General features: G+C 39.1%; 1 protein-coding gene across 1 annotated transcript in view; it reads right to left on the bottom strand.

Moving 5' to 3' along the window:
* Window positions 1-16,787, bottom strand: part of gria3a (glutamate receptor, ionotropic, AMPA 3a) — a gene marked incomplete at its 5' end in the record, with an annotated part of 59,913 nt that overhangs the window by 558 nt on the left and 42,568 nt on the right. Inside the window, 6 exons of the mRNA XM_079213938.1 lie at window positions 27-275; window positions 6,618-6,732; window positions 7,420-7,667; window positions 13,022-13,220; window positions 15,072-15,445; window positions 16,542-16,748. Coding sequence (XP_079070064.1) covers window positions 30-275; window positions 6,618-6,732; window positions 7,420-7,667; window positions 13,022-13,220; window positions 15,072-15,445; window positions 16,542-16,748 — 1,389 coding nt within the window. The 3' untranslated portion in view covers window positions 27-29. The remainder of the gene's footprint in view (window positions 1-26; window positions 276-6,617; window positions 6,733-7,419; window positions 7,668-13,021; window positions 13,221-15,071; window positions 15,446-16,541; window positions 16,749-16,787) is intronic.

The following is a 16,787-nucleotide window of genomic DNA, read 5'->3' as shown; positions in this document are numbered from 1 at the left end:
GACGTGGAAGCAACAGTAAAACATACCCCTTAGATCTTAACACTCTCTGTCCCGTACACGTTGTAGCCTTCACGATACGTGGCAAAATTCTGGGTGTTTGCTGGAGGGGCTGGCTTAAAGTTTTGAGCATTCTTTGCCAGCTTCAGTCTTTTGGTTTCTTGCCGTGACTTATAGCAGAATTCTATCAAAGCCACGGTCATAGCCAGGCCAAGCCCTCCGACCAGAATATAGAAGACTCCTGCCACGTTGCTCAGGCTTAGTGCACTTGTCTTGTCCTGGGGGAGGTAAAGACCACCGTTAAGACTTTTTAAACTGGCAGTCTGAGGCTGACAGCCAACAACATGTACACCTACACCAACACAATGTACATCCTGCTACACTATGACTAGCAGTTACTCAGAGGAGGCTGCTGATTGCGTCTACAAAACCCTCTGAGGTATATATGTCTAATTTAGCCTATAAGTGAGATAAATATGAACCACTTAAATGTGTCTAATTCCTCCTCTCAAGTTACGTCTACCCTTAAAAGCTGGGAAGGTGAATGTAGACAGAGTTGCTTTCTATCCTGCTTTACCGTCTCTTTAAGAGACCTTGTCTAGAGGAAGGTGGTCGTGGTCGTACAGGTCTACAGATTAAAACCTCGATTCACTGTCATAGCTGCTCAACTTCAACACACTGCATTTGTACAATCAAAGAGGCAAGCTGTGGAGGGGGAATTGAACCATTTTGCTGCTATTAAAAGCCAGACAGTGATATTGAAATTAATTTATGTTAGTTTTACCATTTGCATGCTAACCATTGGGGACATTTTGTAGTTCAGTTGCAGTATTAAAAAATAAATAAATAGCCATATCTAAAAAGTGAGTGGCTTATAAACATCTGCATATTAATTAAAACGTTTCTTACTCCGACACTTTATATGAGACATGACTTTTAAATACTATTTGACCACTTTGTGCTCAGATGGTATTCAAAAGGTCAGTTTGGACTTTGTCAGAAGGTAAAACTAGGCGGTCATATTGGAGTTAATGCTCAGTTTGCATACAAATGAACAAGATCAACAATAAACTACATTTCAATAAATGTTTGGATGACAAAATAGCAGTAAAATGGTATCAATTCTATGATTCAACTTTTTAAAATTTGATGATATGAATAAAAATAGTGTGTGATCATGCTGCAATTTTACAAATCTGGATTTGTCTACGTACAGTAGTAATGAAGTAATAATGTCATGAGTTATGATCGGAGTGGAAATAAATTGTGTATTGAGTATGTGTGAAGTAAATCTAGTTTTTAATGTTTTCCACATGCTATTCTGCAAGTGTTCAGATATGTCATGTCCTGATCAACATGTCTGGGAAAATATATATATATATATATATATAAATATGCTTTAGATGTTTGCATATGAACATTTAGGTCAAAATGCACTTTTCAATCAGTATAAAAAGACCTGCAGCGACTGACCTTACTTCCAGAGTCCTTGGTTCCACATTCACCCTTATCGTACCACCATTTGTTTTTCAGCTTGTCTAAGATGCCTTGTTCACTGAGTTTCAATACTGCAAGGTTTACAGGAGTTCTTCACGTGGGAAATAACATAAATAACATTTTATTATGTTATTTTATGTTATTAAACTTTCTTAAACTACTTTATACTGTACAAAGCGATAGAGTAGGGTCCTGGCCAACACATCACAGATAGCAAGCAACACTACAGTATATATATATATATATATTTGTAAATATATGACCTTTCATAATCCATGACTACCCTAGCATGCCAGACCCCACCTATATCGCTTTGAGTAATCGGCACACACTGATCACAAGAAGAGAAAAAATTGCAATATAAAGCAGCTGCTGCATAGCTTTCACAGAAGTAAAGAAAACAAAGGCAGCAATTGCTGAGGGCATTTTCTTTTTGGTGCTATGGGCGGCCTTTTGGTGTTTAGCAAGGTGGATCTAACAGGAACCCTTTCTTGAGTAAATGACTAATTAATTTCATTTCAAAATCATTTCAATTTAATGAAAGGCTATAGTATATACTACAGGCTAATGTCTCACAAAATCACCCACACAGAGAAACAAATCTAAGGGTGTTTTTGAATCGTTACGAGCCAGATGAGGCCAAAATAATTTGGTTTTAAGACTCTGAACCAATGAGGGGAATAACAGTTTGGGTTGTTTTGTTTTGCAAGACATTATGTTCACTTTTATTGACTGATAGATTTCCCGGCTTATTTCCTTTCAAAAGTAAGATCGGTGTTTGTAATCCAAGATCATAAAATATATTGTATTCACCACTGTGCTCTTTGAGTGTCACAAATAATACAAATTATGTTTTCTGATTATTTATACAAAAAAAAAAATAAAGTCAGACATGCTGTTGGGTGGATGATATGCAGTCCTGTTCTCCAGTCAGCGCTCTTTGGAAGGCAAAGTAATGATGATTTTGTTTGAGCGTTTAAAGTAGAAACTTAGATCTATGAATTCAAATGCAACATCAAACTATAATTCGTCAGATGCAGCTTCGTCAGCGCTGCAGTTTCTGCTTTCTGACTCTTCTTGGCGGATGGGCAGAGAGGAGGGAGACGTTTGAGCATCACCTTGAAACTTAATGATTGTTTCGTTTTATGAATTGAGCTCAATGCAGTCATGATCCTGCACAGTAATCTGTAATTCTATTTGGACAATGACACATTTTAGATGCTTACTCTCTGTTGTTATGATACATTTTGGAGACCCTATGAGGATCAATTGAAGACAAAAAAAGTCAACAATTGTTCATAATAATTCTGTTTAAGGGGACCGTATATATATCACAAAGTAGCATTTGTATAAGATAATTATTGATGCACATCTTTTGACTTCTATCTTGTTTTTGTCTCTCTGACCTCTGACCTGCGTCAGTTATTGAGTGTGTAAATTTACATTCTACTCCTCAGTTTAATAACTTTTAATCACATACAAATAACTACAGCTGGTTAAAGCGTATGACTGCTTGTGATTGGATAATGTCTACCCTGTTCCACAGCATTATGGGTAGGGGGATTTACTCCCTGTAAATACTCAGATTTACACGCCTTTTCTTGTTATTACAAATTATACATAGACATTCTCTACGCTGCTGCTCATCAGTTAAAGGTCTCTGATACACCACCAGGTGGTGGCCATGGACTTCTAAATAATTCACAATTTTATGAACACTCAAATGTTTTCCTGTTTCTTTTCTAATCTGAAAAACCTAAATAAAACAGAATGTCATCCATATCTACGATACATTATGCATATAAACTAATTAGAGCAGTAGCTGGGTAGATATTTGTTTGATGTTTGATATTTGGCTATACACTAGGAATTATATCAAAGTACGTAGATGACAATACTATAAATTACATTTAGTCAAAAGATTTAACATCTAAAAGAGTACAACGCAACATAATTGTCATCATCTCTGCTGGAGAACTTAAAGAGAAATCAAAGAAACTTAAGAAATGCTGCTCATTAAAAACACACACTGGTAGAAACAGAGAGAAACATTTTAAACTCTACGTCTGTTCCTCTTCCGAATGAATTTCTACAGCACCTTTCAGAACAGAAGGTTGTGAAATGCAGCGAGATTAAACGAGTTAATTTTGAGTTGCACTAACACGGAACACACACACACACACACACACACACACACACACACACACACACACACACACACACACACACACACACACACACACACACACACACACACACACACACACAGTCATGTTGTCAATAGTTACCAGCATACAGCGGTTCACGTCAGCCACCTCAGCCTCAGCCTTCTCTCACTGCATTATCTCTGGTGGCTGTCTGATTATGCGAAGGCTTTTTAATTATGCATCCAGTTGACCAATCAGATTTCATTCAAATCTGGGAGTATTTAAAATAATTGTCTCCAGGAAGCAGATAGGTGTATCTAATCTGAAGTGCCTTGATTCTCTCGAGGTCAAAAGCTCCTCAGAGGGCGATTTACATTTTTTAACGCTACTTACTGACGAAGAATGTCTAACTTAAAAAACCTGCAACGTATATGACTATAGGAAATATGATTTCCACTACATTGGACCTTCAAAAAGAGATGTCTGATAATTGTTCTTTTCTCAGGTTGGTTGCAATCGTAATCTCCCAAATTCTGATTAAGAACAGGAGGTGGACATAATATCATGGACACCTGTGCAATCTAATGCAATGGAACAGCTGGTGCTATAAATCTTACGTTTGTGAAGTTTAATAAAATAATAATGTTCAGTTTTTGTTATTCATTCACCTTAATAGTAATCTTTTGGGGGCATAGTTTGTACCTCACATCTAATGAGTCCTGTAAGCTTCACAAAGATAGTCTTTATTGTTGTGTTGTAATTTGATTCATTATACAGGTGTTTCTTTTATTGTGTCCACCCCCTGTAAGTGTCAATTCAACCTTCGCTCCATCTGATTTAAATCACATCTAAACTTCCCCTTTCAGTCTGTCTGCAAAACAAGAAAACAGCATCTAAAAACATGACCACAAAAAAATTATCCACATGAAAAGAAACATGCACAATAGTGACTCATATGGCCAAATTAGAACATAAATGACGTCAAATGAAATAAACATCACACAGTATGAACAAAAACTGAGTTGTTTTAAATCATCCAGCTTTGATTAATGAAACTGTTGTAGATATGTTCTGTCTGGAGTTTTGATTGGTTTAAAATATCTCCATTGATTTATTGTATGTGAATATAGATGCTGAATTTGATTTCAGCATAACATTGATTTAATGCTATGCTGTGAATGTCATATTTTCTCAGTGGTAGTTACATACAATATATTTCCATCTCATCGTGTAATTACCCACACCTGCATTTCTGAAAGTGAAATAAGGACAAAGAAACGTGGCAGTCAGACAGTGATAGTGTTACAATGGTCATCTACTCTTTCTCTCTAACCAAGGGGGCGAGGCACATTGCCAGTGAGAGGAGAACGGCTTCTTTGTGTTATCCCACCGGCTGTATCCATGTCCTGCTCACCCAGGAATGGATGACTAGAGTCAATAACAACAAAGTTTTCTCCGTCTCTTTTCTTGCAATATGCCAAGTGTACTGTGGTCATGATTCAAGCTGAAGAGCAGAAGCAGAGATGGATCCACAGTTGAGGGCTATTACTGAGCCCTGAAACAAAACAAAAAAGATCAGGGGCCTCATTTATAGAAAGGTTGTACAACAGATTTGATTGAAGAAATTCTCATCGGAAAAAGGTCCCAGCTGTTCTGCAGAGCTGAGCCTGATGTGCACAGCTCTAAAATGTGTAAATAAAGATAGATTATGTGCACTGAGTATGACCAAGTAAGACAGGCTTTAAAACAATAAGTTGAGCTTTTCTATATTGTAACGCCACTTCTTTGTTTCAAAACAACAGTTAAAGTGAGACTATGTGACTTTTCAGAGAAAAAAAACAACACTTCTTACAAATGAAAAGTTAAATTCATAAGCAATACGTACAATATTCAGTTTCCCCAGCCTCATTAAGTCTGCTATGACCAGGAGCTAATGGTGGCAAACTTTAAATTGTTGGTGTTGTGACCCTGACTTTATGGCTCATCTTGGTTTTACTGTGTCAAAAATACACTTTTCAATGTTTTTAATTAAAAAAATCAAACAAAAAGTAAAACACACCATACAAATCATCACCATTGTCCTGTAATTGCCACTTGTGGCAACAGTGGCCGCTGGGTAGCAAAAGTTGCATGGTCTCACTTTAAGGTCTGAATGCATCTTTACACACTTATTTTGTACATCAGTTTTATTTTTACTATGAAAAAACTATCTTTTTACCAAAGTGTGATTCAATTCAAATCCTCTTGTACAAATGGAGCCCCTGGTCATATCTTACACTCTACTACTGCAGGGTTTACCAGGTCAGGGTGGCCATGGATAGACTTTGACTGGCCTTGGATCAAGACCAACCAAAGGTTTCTGTCTTACGCTGGATTTCGATGAAAGGATGTTGGACAAAAAAGTTTGGACCGTTAGTTGTCAGTCTTTCATTAGAATTCTCACGTTTGCCTGCGATGCTTAGTCCCCTCAAGACAACGCTGTTTCCCGTGCCTGCCCTAACACTCAGGCGGCAGATTGGATGGATCATACTGTACATTGTGCGATTTGGAGGTATTAACTGTGGAATAAGATTAACTCTTAGTTTTCTGGCATTAGTTTGCCATATATGAAGATACAAAGCTGCCATGTTGGCCTGTAGAAATAAAAAGCGGAAGGAAAGTTTTCTGTCTTTATAACCACAGGCCAAAAATATACAAAACAACTACTCTGTCACAAAGATATTAAACTCTTAATAATCTGATCTTGCTCTGTCCTACTTCTGCACTTTGCTTTATCTCACACTATTTTTATTTTTGCTCCTCCATTAGCCAAGCAAAGGGTTCCCAGTCGATCACAAGTTGCAAAAATGTAAAATCCAACTTATTCATCTATAACTTATTATCAGATATTTGGGCCAAAGACTATAGTCAGTGTGACGCCAGCCTTGCCGATTACTCTGTTCTAGGATACCCGACTTTGGTGACATTGAGGCTGACCTTAGAGTCACCTCCCCCGCTGCCGCACTCTCCCTTGTCGTACCACCATTTGTTTTTCAATTTGTCCAAGAGGCCTTGCTCATTCAGTTTTAACACTGCCAGGTTAACAGCATTTCTTGAAACGATAAAACATAGCTTGTAAGAAAATGAACAGGTCCGTGAGAAATCTAATATAGAATATTAGTAAAAAATAGTGATAAATATCAATGGTTCATAAGGGGAGCACGGTAGGGACAAATTGGTAAATAATTTCACTGGTGTGGAAGGGTAAGAAGCATTGTTACAGCAAAGAAAATGTTAAATATTAGAGAGGTGGCATGGAGGTTACATTGCTTGTAACTAAAGTGTGCGGGATGGGGACATTCTGTCATTGCTGAATTAGAAATAAGAACATCCAGCATGCAGCTTAACATTCATCACAACTGACAGACCAGCATTGTAACTAGCAAAAAAACAATGCAAAAGAGCACCACAGAAACCAGGAGGGAGGAGAGGTTGAAGGGCAAAACAAACAAAGGTCGGGAAAGGTGACACATCAACATTCAAATGGATTTAGTGATAGTGACTAATATACCAATAACCTTAAGAGAAAGAAGAAACAGAGACACAAACCAGATAGATAGGACAGAACAGAAAATGTCTGAACGTGTTGAATAAACTCATAATACTGTTCACTCATTGATGCACTTGGAGAAAAAAAGAAGAATTAAGGAGTGAGGAAGAAGAGAATGGCAAAAAGAGACATCAGGGTAGGTGGAATACTATAACAACATGGAGGATATTGTTATATTATCCCACCCACCCTAATGCAGAGCCTTTAGGTGTGGCCACACCATAGCCCTTAGAGTCGAGGTTGCCGCCCACTTTCATGGTGTCACATGGTTTCCGCTGCTCTATGTACTCGTTCATTGTGGATTCGAGTAGAAAGGCGAACTTGCCCTTCGACTTTCGTACTCTGGCAACCCCGTCTGGTGTTGTTTTGGCAAACACTGACGGTTCAGCTGATTTCATGTATGACCACATTTTCTCATAAACTGCTATTTTGGAGCGCTGCATTAAAGGACAGAGAGAAAACAGGAACAGTTAGTCATGCACTGAACAACGACGGCTGTGAACACATTCATTATGAGCCGCTGTGGTGAAAGGAAGAGTTCATTTTGGGAAATATGAGAAGATTGATAGCACTTTCCACGTGAGATTGGTATCAATCTTCTCATGTACCCCACAGAAAGAAAGAGATTAAGCGTGTTTTCCAAAATATTAAACTCATCCTTTAAACGCAACTCTGGATCACATGGAAGATAACTTCTGTTGCACTTCCTTCACCACGCCCCGGTCCGTGATGTCGAAAGCGCCTGCTGTCACACCACAGATTGGGGGCGTGGCCAGAAGTGCAATATGCTTCAAGATTTCACCACAAACAGACATTTTTCAGTGGATTCACCCTTTAAATATATATGTTTTAAATGCAGCAGAGGTAGTAGTGAGTGGGCTTTTTGCCAGCAGCCTGAAGTCTGACAATCTGGCAGCTCAGCAGAAGCAAAATGCAGGCCGTGTTTGGTATCAATATTAACAGACAGAAGGGACCTCCTCCTCCACAGCTTGTGTACGTACCAGCAGGTCACAGCTGGAGTCACAGTTTCATTTAAATATGCTAAGTCATCAGTTCAATCGATTAGATGTGCTTTAGCAACACTTTAATCTGTGCAATTTTAATAACCAATATTGTCGTTAAATATGTTATGATGCTAAATATAATATATAACCATCTGTGCAGGTTGTTTCTCTCTTCTTATATCTTTTGAGTATATCTGACAGATTATGTTCAGATCTTTCCTCATTGTATCCAAATTACTTCAAGAATAAAGAAAATAATTCCTGCTTATGTATTTATACATTCCTCAGAATGTTAATGTTTTCCCTTTAATTTGGTATTTCACGTCATTGAAAACCAATCAAGCTGTAACAAGATTAAAACCACCAATTATCTGGCTGTTATTATTGCATAGTCATCTGTTCTTTAAAGGTCATACATGATGTTAAAGCCAAATACCAATTCATTTAGTTTGTGTTATTTGTTGTAACGTTATTTGTTGTAACTTGACCTGCAGGAACTCCAAGACCGATGGATTCACCTCTGTGGCCCAGGCAGCTGCCAGCTGGAGCAGCTACACACACACACATGCACACACAGCGCTGCTCTGACACTCAGTGCGCTGCTAAAAATGGCCAGCGAGAGGCTGATTGCCGGTCACAGGGGAGCTGGAGTACACAACTGTCTACAATAGAGGGGAAGAATAGAGAATAATATGACCTTCTGCTGAGCTCGGTACGGGAGAGGGGCCTCAGAGGAAACTTTGAGTTTAAACTTTTCATATTTCGACACGTCTTCAAGGGGATGCTTGATCGTGACGAGCAGGTTCGTAATCTCTCGGGCAAACGGGACGTACATAAAACTGTGAACGAGCACTTGACGTCAGATTTACAAAAGTCTGGAGCAAGTTCTCGGGGAAAATCAGATTATTTACATGACGTTTTATTTTCATCGTATCATTTATTGATGATATTATATATTTCTCCTCAAGGACACAGTATTATTAGTAGTAGTAGTAGTAGTATTTGGAATTTGAAAAGAAATACTTTTCTGATTATCGTATTCCTCATTGCTTTATTTATATATGTATTGTCCTTGATAACCGAGCCCTAAAGCCTTTCTTTACTTGCTTATTTAAATAATTGAATATACAGAAATCCACTGTGCATGACTGGTTTTATCCAGATTGTATCTTCAGTAGTGGTGTGAGTCAGTCCCGCGTCACATCTGGGATGTGACATTGAAGGGAAACATCAGAGCGAATTGACAATCTAAGTTAGCTTGGTGGTGTGTACGGCTGTGTTGTGTAAATAATTTACCGGAGATGTAATGGATTGTGGGCTCAGGCTAGTAAGTGAATCATTCTTGACATATGCACGATTTCAGTTCAGTTGAGTGTTCATGTAAACACTGAAACATGACAGTAATAGGTGACGACAGGCCTGACCATAGTGTGAAAACAGCGATTATTTTCTAGGTTACATGAAGACGCATGCTTGTCAGGAGCAGGTTAGTCGCCTGCTGAAATCTGTGCAACTCCTCATGCCGCCAGAGTCATAATTCTCACTAGTCACAACTCAACAAAGACTAATTATTTAAATAAATAAACAATTATGAATGACTTGTCATTTAACTGACAAACGGGTGTGAGGAATGTGGGTTTACTGCTCCTCATCGTTCTGGAAATAAACTGGTCTCAACTCAAATTCTTCCAGCAACCAGTTCATGTGTTTGCAGCTGACTGGAGGGCTGAGAGTGATTCATGCTCCTCTGTGTGCGTCTGTCATGCTCTCATCCACAAACAGAGACAGCAGGCCAAACAAAGCATGTGCAGTCTTTCTGGTCTTTTATTTTTTATCTGCATGCAATTCTTAGTTAGGTGGATGATGAAGTCTGTGATTAAAACTAATTTACTGAATGTTCACGATCAGTGGAAACACATGAATAATGTACCTAAATAACGCTATAATTAATGGTAAAATGATCACTAACACACTTTGATATTGTAATAGAAAGTAAACAAACTACTTCTTACATGTCCTTCCTCTCCTTTCACACATCTGCTAACATTATTCAATGTCAACCCTTTAACCTCTTTTTAAATATACACACACAGTTTTGCACACAGACTGAAAGAGCCAAATAAGTTGCCAGTCTCAGTAAGTAATTGAGGAAAATGTGATTTGAAAGGGGAATTAGGCAAATGGGATGTGGCATAGAGAGCTTCAGAAGTGCTGATGATTGTTTTTAACAGAGCAAGCCTTGCTGCGTCGAGTCTTTATCCTAAACTAAGCTAAGCTAATCATCCACGAGCTCCAGACACGATGTCTTAAACTTTTGAAATAACTGTCAAGAAAGCGAATGAGCCTGTTTCTTTAAATATGGTGTACACATATCCTGAACCAGATATGATACTTAGCAGAGATAAATCTAGTTGAGGATGTGCCGAGTGGTTTGAGAACAAAGTTTTGAATCCTTTCTGAAAAGCAGAAAAGAAAAAGAGTGAGCGCTTGAGAAATGGGCTTGTTGGTTATCACCGTATATCACGGAGGAAGCTGTGTGATCTTCTTTGAAAATGATATTCTTTAAAAAGTATTGACAGCTCCTATTAATCATTAGCTTTGAATCTCCAGTTTTCAATACCCGTGGCTCAGAATGGCTCCTCTGCATTGACATTTCCAGTTTGGAGGAAGAAAGGCAGAATATTTGTCACTCAGGATGAAATCCCTCCATGCTTGTCAATTATCTCCTCAGGAGCACCTTTGACAAATCACAGCCTGCCAAACGCAACGTGGATAAGCACATCAAGCGTTGCTTGTGGAGCTGCAGTTAATGCCGTGATTCACCAGGAAGCCCCAGAAAGAATCTATTTGATATATTTATATTCGAAAGTTTCCAATTGTACGGCTGCTGCATGTGCCAATCACATACAATATATAAACCTCTTTACTTCATCATCTCTTTTCTAACATTAAGTTAACAAGACAAATGAAGAAGTCGGCTGAAAAGGTTCTATTTTGACAACTGAATTATTGGTCCTTAGCGCCTCGCTTGATGTCACATCTGTTGTCCCTGCAGTCATGATCACAGAAGTCTGGTTTGAATTATCACACATTAAAAGAGGAGAAGATCAACACAGCTTTGTGCAGGATGAGCCGTATTAAATGCATTTATTTTGTGATATTAGAGAAAGCTACATCGTATACAAAATGATTATCCTCTCTCTAGATGTTATATTAACTAAATCCCCGACTGTTACAATTCTACATGTCATAGGCAGTAACTCTCAACATGCCGCAGTTCGTTCGATTCTCATTCTCTTCGCTGAATAAAATATTTTCTGAACAGCCACATTTTTCACGAGTAATGTTTTGAAGTACTGCAGTGCAGGAGACAGCGGGTTACAGATGACCTCCTCCACACTGATCATGTTGATTGCTCCAATTCAATGCTTTTAGACCTGAGTTGAGCTTGGCACCCCACACACCATGCCACTCTGCTTGAACGCTTTTACGAATGGGTTGGGTGACAGAAATGTTACACATGCCTCCACTCGCTGACATCCCCGCAAAATCACACTTTTCTCTTGAGAGCTATGCATGCTTTTATTTGATTATGTTGGGACTGACTCTGTCCTGACAAGAAAGCCCTCTCATGCCAGCTGGGAGAGTAAAAAGGAGCAGATAACCACACCTAAGAGACAGAAACAAGCTGTTCTACCTTCACTGTGTTTAAGCCGTCTAAAATCTCAGAGGAGATTGTAAGATGTGTTTGTATAACTCCCTGTGGACTGTCAGTCTGAAACCAACACACAGTCCCTTCCTGATTACACCAGAGTCTGACGGGGTGCACAGGGTTTATTTTTATCAAACATCTCAGACTCCACTCAGAGGACTCACACCAAGAGACCAACTAGGACTTAGAACAGACACAGCTCAGAGCCGGACAACGGGTGTGAATGACATTTCCATTTCCGAGGAATAGGATGTCTTCTTTGAGACTGCAGCTCAGTGACAGAAGACATCTCTTCTCCATAGACAGAAGTGACCTGATAGTCAGACGTCGTTTCACTTCATTCTTTATGAAAGGCTGAACCAATCAGAGACGTTTGCAGTGTTTCAGAGGCTGAGACTGAACTATACTTCTGCACAATTAGATGCAGAATTTCAGAAATGGATACATAGGTTTCAAAATGATTCACTTAAGACCCACAAGCTTACACAATCGGGCACCTGCTTTTATTAATCGCAATGCTAAGTGAAGTTTAATTATTAGTGTTTTCAAGGCTACAGCTTTATCTGTCTTTTGTACTCTTTTATGCACTGTATGACCTTGACATGATTGTTTGTGCACTTACTTTGGCAACAATTGAGAAGTGGATATAAGAATGACTCTGCACATAATGGATTTGAAAGCATAAGCCTAAAACCATAATTTAGTTTTGTGGAAGTCACAGACTACACTTGCTTATAAGCAATGCCTTTTAAATCAGCTGCTTACTCCTTTAGTGGTACTTAATTCGATTGTTTTAATAAAATATGGTGCACCACTGTTTTATAATGTACTGAATTAATCAAGTGTCGTTGTAAGATTAGCCTACTTTGGAAGTGCTGTATCAGGGGAAAGATTCTAGTAATTATGGCATTGATTATTTATTTGATCTATTACCTGACTGGTAATAAATCAAAACACACAGAAAAGCTCCTGGGACGTCTTCAGCTCTGAGCTTTTGGCAGCTTTAACTTCAGTGAGAACAGCTCTTGGGATGCAGTGCAGCGACAGCGTGGACGACAGCCAGCTGAGAACTCACCCTAAAGAACTCCTTAGTGGAGCCTGAGTCTAACGTCCCATAGGCGATCTCTGTCTGCTTGGCCAGGTCCTCAGCGCCCTCGATTGGAGAAACCATCCTCTCCACGGTGAGAAAGGCAGCCAGGTTAGCCGTGTAGGAGGAGATGATGATGAGGGTGAAGAACCACCACACTCCTCCGACGATGCGGCCGGACAGAGATCTGAGAGGAGGAAACAGAGCAGACAGAGAGACATGAGAGCAGAATCTACAACCAGGGGAGGAGAAGGATCCTTTTTCACAGTCTCCTGTGTTTGGCACGTTATCAGCCGAGAAGTTTAGCTCAGACTTATCTCCTTAATTTGAGGATTTTTATACTTTTTGTATAAAAATGAGGTTAACCCATTAAGTGACTAGAAGTGCGATATTATCCGCATGTCCCTGGTGCTCCATGCTATTTGCATTAATTAATTAAAGAGTATCATGAACTCAATATATGATGATTGATTCATTCTTTGAAAGTGATAATAAGTCTCATTAAGCAATAGCAAGCATTAAGCAAGTGTCTACATTTAGTTTTGGAGATAATTCAGGTGAGCAAGGAAATACTCTTTAGTTCTGCTGAATTGGGTGCATTTTTTTTGTCTTTGTTGAACTAAAGCAGGTCCTGGTCCTTTATTTTCTCAGGGTATCTGTTGGTTAAAGCTGCAGACATTTGTCAGAACATTTAGTTTATTTGTTGTAAAATGTTGTAAAATTTAGACCAGAGAGGACAGAACAAGTCTGAAGTAGAAGCACCGAATTGAATTCAGGGTGTGATGAGCCAAACTGCTCCGTCACAGCGATACTCCCATCCTGCTCACTGTTCCTTAACCAATTCTTCACAGTTTCAACATCAGCGTAAAGGCTCCGGCTTTAAATCTGTGCCTTGCAGAGCAACCTTGGGTTCATATTTTTAAATGTAACTATTCTCTCTGGTAGCATCCCCGATTTCCACGATCACATATTTCAGTAAATGTGCTGCTCTCGGATGAACTCACATTTCTCATTTCAAATGAGGGTGTATTTGCACCACATCAGTGCATTGCAGGTGTACTGCTCTGGATTTCTCGTAATATAGTGTTTTCATAGCATATGTATGGATGTATTTTCCCCATATGGAGCCACAAACAATCATAGATTAGGTGTGAATAAATCCACAATATCAATAGTGAAAGTTTATTCATATGCACTGATCATTCACTGGCTTTCATCCGGTTATTAGATTATTATTTTTATGTGACTATATATTTTGTCTATCTTTCAGATGTTTCTTCCTAGTGAATAATAATAATGAAAAGGTTGATCTGTTTACCAAAAAATATATACTATTAAAATATTATACTATTAAAAACAAATTTTATCAGAAGCAAATCATCAATCACTCATCCGATTTCAGACTAGTTTGAACCTGTGAAAACCTCTCCTTGGTCTTCAACCAGCTGCTATACAATCTTCCAGCGTCTCAGATGAAAGGATGATGGAAGCAAAAATCCTTGAAGAAGAGGTGAGGGACACCACAACAGTGATGAATGAAGAGACGGATGGATGAACAAATAAAGGGGATGACCATTATATTGGAAAAATACATACATAATGTAATGGTGCTGAGGTTTTTTTCTCCCCCCCACAAAATGCATTACATGCACCAATGAGATGACCGTAAAATGGGACATGCAGCAAAAACACGGTAGCCCTCCAAGAGTCATGAGGAATTCGAGCAGCTACTCTGAATGAAATGTGATGACCCCTGTGCATTTTACAGCCCTCAGCATGGTGGATATAAGTTATTTTGTGGATGCAAAGCATCACTGCCGGCATGCAGTTTCAAAACAAAGGTGTGTTTGCTCAGACAAAGAAATGGGAGGAAAGTGTAGTGAAGTGAAGCATGAGGGTAGGTGGACAGCAGCAATGCTAAAGCTCAAAATAACCCATATGCACCATGGCAGGAAGGAGATGTATGTATGGGACTATAAAATGCAGAGAGATGACGAAGACAACTGAGGGGTGGTGAAGAGTGAATACAACAACCAACCTTGGTGAGATATCGCATCCTTGCTGCATGAAGGCACCCAGGGAGAACCACAGGCTATTAAAAATCCCAAAGTCGTTTGGAGGGTCTGGGGGGCTCTGAGGGTCTTTGGCCTCATCATTTTCGTCCAGATGCCACTCGTAAGGGCTGAAACGGCTCACCAGGAAGAGCACCACACTCACGCCGATATAGGCAAAAACTATACACATCCAAATCTCATAGGCCAGAGGGTCCAGGAAGGAAAACACGCCGGGTTTGGACTTTTGAGGCTTCTTAATCATAATGGAGATGCCCAAGCTCATAAAGGGCTTAGAGAAGTCTATCACTTCTTCCCGTACCAACGTTATAGTTAGAGGAGCCACGGCTATGTCAGCTCTCTGTGAAAATGGGAACAGGCACACTGGGAGTTAGTCTTACAGAACAAATAAGCAACCAAAGGTTTACATATTGACTTAATAAAAGAAACACTGATAAACTCAAAAGCAAAGCAATAACCATGACTATATATAGGTCACACTGTCTTCTAATCACATATATGTGTCCAGGCACTCAGCTTTTAAGTGAATTCATGGAGTAAAGAGATTAGACGCAGTTAAATGTGACAACTTATATACCGAATAGACCTGTGATAATGCCCGAGAGAGGGATATCTGCCATTTGAAAATGAGTCACTCAGCACTTGTGTTGGCTAATGTCTTTGTCTCAATCCAAATCTCCTCCATGATTTAAACAGAGGGTTGGAAGACAGAGGTGGAGGAGCTTATGTAAGCAGTTCATGAAATGTGAATTAGCCTGTTAAATTCACCTCCATCAGATCCTTTGCAAACGCCTGACAGACTCGTCAATTAGTATCTCAGTGCAGTGACAAAAGTTTGCATTGAGATGCTTGGTGGTATTATAACTGAACATCAAACATATCAATATTAAGAGGGCTACAGAAGAACAAAGAGTTCTGTAAAATAGCCACAATAGCAGAAACTACAGGTTTTAAATAGAGAAGCCTGCACTGAATCACTGCACTGTTTGCATGCATATTTTTGTTTTGATTCCAGTCTTCTTTGTGTCTTTAACATTATTCATTCAGCAGCTGAGGTCTCATAAAAGATGCAAATTGTCTTGTTAAAGCTAGTTTAAGTGTGAGTGAGCCACGAGATGCATGACAAAAAAAAACTGTTCAGGCAATTTTAGATAAAGAAGGGCTTTCCAAAACACACTCAGCCCACTTTGATTGATAGTACATTTACATGGTAATATTCAATATAATCTTGCATAGTTGGTTTATTTGGACAACAGATGGGTAGAGTGAGTTTTATAAAAAACCTCTCTTATGGTAAAATGTGGAGGATACTTAATTTATTTGACTATGTTTCACAATAATCTGAACAAAACAGAAGCTTAAGTAGCAAGAAACGATAAAAGATGAACAGTGAACCTCCTCCCCCTTATGAGCTACACAGGCGGACTGAGACTTACCCCATAAACAAGTTCACCCACCATCCCGTTCCACGTCTTGGTCTCCGGATCTCTGGCTCCGTACTTCCCATCCGGGACTACTGACAGCTTATATCTTATCCCCACATGTTTTGCAATTTCAGAAGCTAAATCGACACAGTAGCCTTCATATCTTTCATTCCCATCCAACTGTAAATGGTTTTTCTTGTACATCACATACGGAGCTTCCTGTTAAATTAGACAAAATGTTAAAGAAACACACACATC

This window comes from Taurulus bubalis (assembly GCF_910589615.1).
Source record: "Taurulus bubalis genome assembly, chromosome: 2".
Classification (NCBI taxonomy): Eukaryota; Metazoa; Chordata; class Actinopteri; order Perciformes; family Cottidae; genus Taurulus; species Taurulus bubalis.
The sequence above is the reverse complement of the archived record's forward strand: the minus strand, read 5'-3'. Positions and strand labels throughout refer to the sequence as shown.